We start from the raw sequence: 6,575 nt of genomic DNA, 5'->3' as shown, positions 1-6,575 counted from the left end.
CTGCTATTGTATGCCAACATTAGTTCGGGTAGGTGCTCATCCCATTTCTTATGCTCCTGCTCTGCCAATCTGCGCTATCATCGTCTTTACGGTGCGGTTTGTGCGCTCTGTTGGGTTTTCCTGGGGCGTGTACGGTGCTGTAAACTGTTGCCGCACGCCCCATTTCTCCATAGCGGTTTTCGTTTTCCGCCCCGTGAACTGGACACCATTGTCCGAGATCAGTATTTTCGGCGCCCCAACTCTCGCTATTACCCTTTCTCTAAAGACTTTAAAGAACGCCTCTGCGGTTGCTTGTCGGATTGCAGCCAGTTCTACCCATTTCGAGAACTTGTCCACTATTACTATCAACGTGGGATTCCCGTGTTTAGTGCGAAGGAGAGGTCCGACAAAATCGACACACATCGTCTCCCAGGGTGCCTCCGCAATCCTCATCAACATTTTCATAATTTCACTCAGAAGTTTGCAACGCAGTGAAGGAGACGTTTCCGACCCTATAAAGTATATATATTCTTGATCAGCATGAACAGCAGAGTCGATCTAGCCATGTCCGTCTGTCCGTCTGTCCATCTGTCCGTCTGTCCATCTGTCCGTCTGTCTGTTTCTACGCAAACTAGTCCCTCAGTTTTAAAGCTATCTGAATGAAACTTTTCATATAGTCTTCTATATGCTCTCACTGCTATATATGTCGGAACGGGCCGGATCGGACGACTATATCATATAGCTGCCATACAAATGTTCGATATATTTTTAGAAAAAAAATTATAACTTTGCTGTTTTTCAACATTTTTACACTATTTTTTAGATATAGATATTTTATATTATTTTTGAATTTTGGTAAAAATTTTATGAAAATCGGACAACTATATGATATAGCTGCCATAGGAACGATCGTGAAATTAATAGGAAGAAAATTATAGCTTCGTTGTGTAGTAGGCCAATACCTTAACGGCTATACCGATAGCTTAACACTGATACCGATACTTGTACAACACCGATACCTATTCTGTTGAGCCTATGTAAGAGAACATTAGTCTGTAAGCACATCTCGAGGAGATCCATTCTGTGTCGAAGAGTTGTGAAATTATATTCTGTCTACCACAAATTCAGAAGTGGTCAAGCCTACGCTATGAACAAAGCTAAGATAAACGTATTTTCGGTCGTCCAGTTGAAAAAATGGCCTTCAACGTTGGGTTTGTCAACCCAAAGTGTAAAAAACGAATTGATGACTCGTCTAGGGCAAATACCGCCTGAACTTCAAGGACAAGTACCAGAAGAAGAAGCCGACAAGAATTTTGGAGAAGATAAGCCTAGCGCCCCTGGCACTAGACTCCAGTTGGCCAACATCGATCCTGAAAATCCAACGCAAGCGACGTCACAGGAAAGCATTTCCGAGAATGTTGCAGAGCAAGACGAACATCTTGAAATTATCACACGGCTACGGACAGCATTTATTGCGCAGCAAAATGAGTTGCAGCGAGCAGAAAATCGTAGCAAAATACAAACGCAACAACAAGAAGAGACACGCAGCAAGAAGAGGCAGGCGTCGCCACACACAGACAACAGCGAGAAGAGGAACGCGCCGCCATACAAATACAAATACACGATCAGGCAGTCGGCAACAGTGGAAATTTGAGCGTCCCAGCGAGCCCAATTGGAAATTTACTGAGTGGCAACGCTGCAAACGTGAACGTTCCAGCAAGCAACTTCGAAAACGGACTACGTGGCAACGCTGACGACAACCAGGGAGAGAAACCGTTTAACAGGGCTGGATCAGCGGCGTCACTCGATTACGCCAAGGACTGCCGTAAGCCAGCAAGGGTACCTGGATCATGTTTTGCTTTTGGAGAAATGGGCCATTTTGTGGGAGAATACCGTCTAAGGAAAAGCAACAACAGCAGCAACATTAACGACTATGTAAGAAGGTTACAAGTCTTTTTTTCGTGTCTTTCAATGAGTTACCTATTATGGCAGAATGTCTCATAGATTCAGAAAGCGTGATCTCATTCGTTAAGCAGTCAAAAATTCCATTTGAGGTATCATCAAAAATAGTTAATCAACTGCATAATGGGCTAAACAAGAGCCAATTTAAAATATTTGGAAAAACGTTCTGTTTTATTCAATTTTCAATTTGATGTGATTGTCGTCGCTAATGAATCAATGAGACACGATGTAGTTCTGGAAACAGATTTGGTGAATCAATATGGTCGGAGCATGAATCTAGACACCCTCGACATTAATAGAGATATTAATAATATAATTAAAGCATATGGGGAAAAGGATAAACAACTACCAACTGCCGTAATAGCCAATGGCGATCCCAGCGAAACTGTGATAGAAAATGAAACGGTTATGAAAAAACTGTTGGGGAATTCAACTCTTACGAAAAATGCAACTGTTAAGGAAAAATCTTTAGAGAATGAAACTGTTAAAGAAAAATTGTTAGAAAATGCAACTGTTAAGGAAAATTTTTTTAGAAAATGCAACTTTTACGGAAAAATTTTTAGAAAATGCAACTGTTAAGGAAAAATTTTTAGAAAATGCAACTGTTAAGAAAAAATTTTTAGAAAATGCAACTGTTAAGGAAAAATTTTTAGAAAATGAGTCTCTTGAGGAAAATTATCAGAAAAGTCAACTGTTATGGGAAAACTACCAGAAGATGTAATTGTTAAAAGAAATTTGATAGAACAGGAAACATATAACGGAAAAAGTGTAGAGAGCGATACTATTAATGAAAAAACAGAAATTTTAGCAGACGATTTTGAAACTGAGATGCTGAACATTAACATAGTTGATGATCAGTTTTTAGACTAAATTTGTTAATATGTTTGAAGAATCGTATGTTAACGCTGTTTAGGAGGGGGGCGATCCTTTCCACTGAAGATCCGTACAAAAGTAGTTTCCACCGGCGCAGAGACAAAAGAACCCAGAAGCGAAAAAAAGCAAAGTCGGGGGCGTCGTGGAGGCAATTCAAGCGATCAGCTTTATTCAGCTGCATACATATTACTAACTCTAAAACTTCAGCAAACGGCCGCGCTCACGCCCGTTGTCTTCGCTAAGCGAGAGCGAGAGAGCGGCAGCGGACGATCCGAGTGTTCGGCAACGAAGCCCGAGGCCCGCGCTCGAGAGTGCGAAAGCGCTTAGCGCTGCGGGAGAGCGAGCGCGAGAGAGCAAGAAGGCCAGAGCGGGCGAGCGTTGCTACGCTGGGAGCGCTTGAGCTTTTGGACGCTCAGACGCTCGGTGGGCAGAGGGGGAGCAGGGGCCTCCTCGCGTAAACATTCTCCCCCCCCCCCTTGCAATCACTCGGGTTGCAACAAATTCGTACCGGATGATGGTAGAGGAGCGGCTGCAGAACGCCGCGGAGTGCCGGACGAGGGCCGAGGAGCGGCTGAAGATTGCCGTGGAGACAAGGTCCGAGGAGCAGCAGACGAATTCCGAGGCCGGGCACATCCTGCCGCGACTGGCGCGGATCCATTGGCTGTTCGGATAGGTGCAGCAACGTGTGGTGGTCTGGCCGCACGTTTTTCAGCAATCACCTCACTGGTCGGAGAAATCGGCGACGGATCTTGAGCGGATGGATCTTGTTGCAGACTCGGCATCGGTAGGAATTGGAACCTCGAGTACATCTGCGCTCCAGTTCCATGGCGCTGCGTGGATGTGGAGACATGCGGTTTGCTATTACTGGCGGAATAAGACGGAGATAAAAAAAAATCGGAATTAGTAATAGAAACCTTGCGATTTGGAACACGGAATAGAGCTACGACACCACAGTTACATAAAACATCGGAGTGATAGGCGACCGGTTATTGTGGGCAGACGGGCGCTTCCATCGGGAGAGGGACGACCTTCGCTATGGTCGATGGTGTGCGAACTTGAAATATGAAGGTGCCCGCTGCTGCGAACGGGGTGCATGCCCTGGATGGTCATGCTCATGCAGGAGTGTGTGGTGGTGCTGATTGCACGTCTTGCATTGGTCACCACTGCGGCAGGTTCCCTCAGAATGTTCGTGGGCCAAGCAGTTTGAACAATAGCGGTTGTCGAGAACCGCACGGAGCCTCTTATGAGCGCTGAGTTTCAGGAACTGTTGGCATTTCCGGAGCGGGTGGAACCCGTTGCAGATTCGGCAACGGTAGGACTGCGCGCTGTGGGTACGCCTGCTTTCCAAGACAGCGGCACTGCGAATGGGACGGAATGTGTCCACCGAGCGGTTTGACTGGACGGAAATTCGTGTCGAGAACACAGACACGCCGCTCGTGGCCTCTGAAGACACTGGGCCTGAGAGTACCCATCCGAAAATCGTCTCTTGCGCCAGGAGAGAGCCGAAAATGTTATTCTTGGAGCCGCCTAGAAGCACGGACGGAAGAATGTCGGCTCCAATCAGGACGTCGATTTCGGAGCTCTCGAAGAACGTTGGTTCAGCAAGCGGGACGTCAGGAAGTCCCTTCAGTAGGTCTCGTGGAATCGGATACGAGGGAAGCTTCCCGGCTAACTGCGGAAGAACATAAGCTGCAGTTTCCAGCTGCAGCCCGGGTCTGGAAGGCGCTCGGATGGCGAGAGTGCAGAGTTTCGTAGACTGAGCGGCAATGGTTTGGTTAAGGCCGGAGACTTGAGCTTGAGTGGTCTTGAACGGCAGTTTCACGAGATTGAATAACCTCTCAGTAATGAATATCGCCTCGGAACCAAAGTCAATCAAGGCACGCGCTTGGAAAGTGCACCCTAGATGGCAAATGTCGACGAGAGCGGTGCCCAACAGGACGGCCTTTGAGCCGGAAGCGAAGCACACTTGTACGTCAGAGTGATCTTCTGAAGTGCTCGCGTTTCTTGGGGAATCCGCGGGCCGCGGCCTCGCTGGCGCAGACGGAGTCGGAGCGGTCGCGAATGGATTATCACGATGCAGGAGGGTGTGGTGACGGCTGTGACATGTGAAACAGCTACGGGCACTTGTACAGTCCCGCTGCTGGTGCCCTCGTGCGAAACAATTCAGGCAAAGCTGCTTCCTCCTGATGTAGTCGGAGCGACCATTCACATCCATTTCCAGGAAGCGCGGACATACACGAATAGGGTGGTTTTCCCTGGAGCAAAGATCGCACCCTCTTGGGGCTGGAGTCACTCGGGCCTCATACGAGTTGAGCCGGCGCGCAGGGGCGCTTGCAGGGGTCGATCGGGGGGGAACCTGCCCAGAAATGCTAGGCCTGATATCATCGATCGCCTCTAGAGTACGGTGACGCTCGGTCAAAAACGAGTTCAGCTCGTTCCAGGTCGGAATTTCGGCCTTATTGTGGACGGATTGCTCCCACATGGACAGTGTGGTTTTGGGAAGTTTTGTGGAAACCATGTATACCAGGAGACAATCCCAGGTTTCGACTTGGATGGAGGACATAGTTAAGGCTGTTAGGCAACTCTGGATGGTGCCTTGCAGCTCTTTCAGAGCGGCTCCTGACTCTTGGGGGACTGCTGGAAGGTTGAATAGGATCTTTAACTGGCTGTTGACGAGCAACCGCCGATTTTCGAACCGTTCGGTGAGGCTCCGCCATGCGGAGATGAACCCTTCGTTTGTAAGAGGGGCCTTCGACACAATGGCATGTGCATCGCCACTTGTCTTTGACAACAGGTGGAACAGCTTTTCCACCGGTGTGAGACGCGAATTCTGGATATAGATCGCCGTAAAAAGGTCTCGGAACGTTGGCCACCGAATATAGTCCCCAGTGAAGACTTCGGTGTCCACTGGTGGCAGACGACAACCCGTAGAAGGGGGTGGTTGACTACTGGCGGAAGCCTGTGTGGGTTGGAAGGCAGCCTTGTCAATTATGTCCTGCAGCTGAAACACACACTTCGAAAACACAGAATAGCAGTAGCTATACTTCGCTTCTAGCTCTGATGCAACGGTCGGAGGGTCGTCGGATTCGGCAAGGAGGTCGGAGCAGCTTTCATAGCTTTTCTCGACCTTTTCCCACAGGGCCCGAATTTGGTCCCGGTGGACTTGGCACATGCCAGGGGGCAATCTGTCCGTGTCAGGGGCAGCCGGAGTGTGCAGGTTAGCCGCGAAGTGGCTAACACGGTCTGTGATGGCAATAAATTTCTTGAGGGCAATATCTATCGCCTTTTGAGCCATCTTGGTCACGGATCGCGAAGATCTGGATGAGGTACTGGGGGCAGTGTCGAGTGCCTCTTGACCTTTTGCCCTTGAAGTGGCAGTGGCCGCCTTTGGCTTTAATTGATCAGGCCGCGGGGATCCAGACTGGGACCCTTCCAGGGTAATTGCTGGAATCAAAGGAGTCTGTTCCTCGTCTCCCGTGGGCATTCTTGAAATCGAATGGGTCGTCAATCAGTTGGTCGCCGCAGGAAATCCACACGGATTGCGAAGGAAAGACGACCCAATTCTGGTTCGCGGAAAGCCAGTGGACACAGCACCAGTGACAAGAAAAAATGTCAACGGCAAGCGAAAAAAAATTCCTCAGAGGAGACGTTCGGCAACGAACCACAAATGATGGATGGGAAGCGATTGCAGCGATTGCTGCTGCTGGCCGAATTAGTGCTGAATGTCGGACCCGGGCTTTGGATTTTAGGAGCCAATTGTA

At 48.7% G+C, this 6,575-nt stretch overlaps 1 protein-coding gene across 1 annotated transcript; it reads right to left on the bottom strand.

Annotated features, from left to right (window-relative positions):
• Positions 1–3,847: 3,847 nt before the first annotated feature.
• Positions 3,848–6,298, bottom strand: LOC138929213 (uncharacterized). Its single transcript, XM_070288528.1, has one exon. The coding sequence runs from the start codon at positions 6,296–6,298 to the stop codon at positions 3,848–3,850; it is 2,451 nt and encodes an 816-aa protein (XP_070144629.1).
• Positions 6,299–6,575: the final 277 nt, after the last annotated feature.

The sequence above is a fragment of the Drosophila kikkawai genome, chromosome X (genome assembly GCF_030179895.1).
Source record: "Drosophila kikkawai strain 14028-0561.14 chromosome X, DkikHiC1v2, whole genome shotgun sequence".
In the NCBI taxonomy this organism is placed as follows: domain Eukaryota; kingdom Metazoa; phylum Arthropoda; class Insecta; order Diptera; family Drosophilidae; genus Drosophila; species Drosophila kikkawai.
This window is presented reverse-complemented; position numbering and strand designations above follow the sequence as displayed.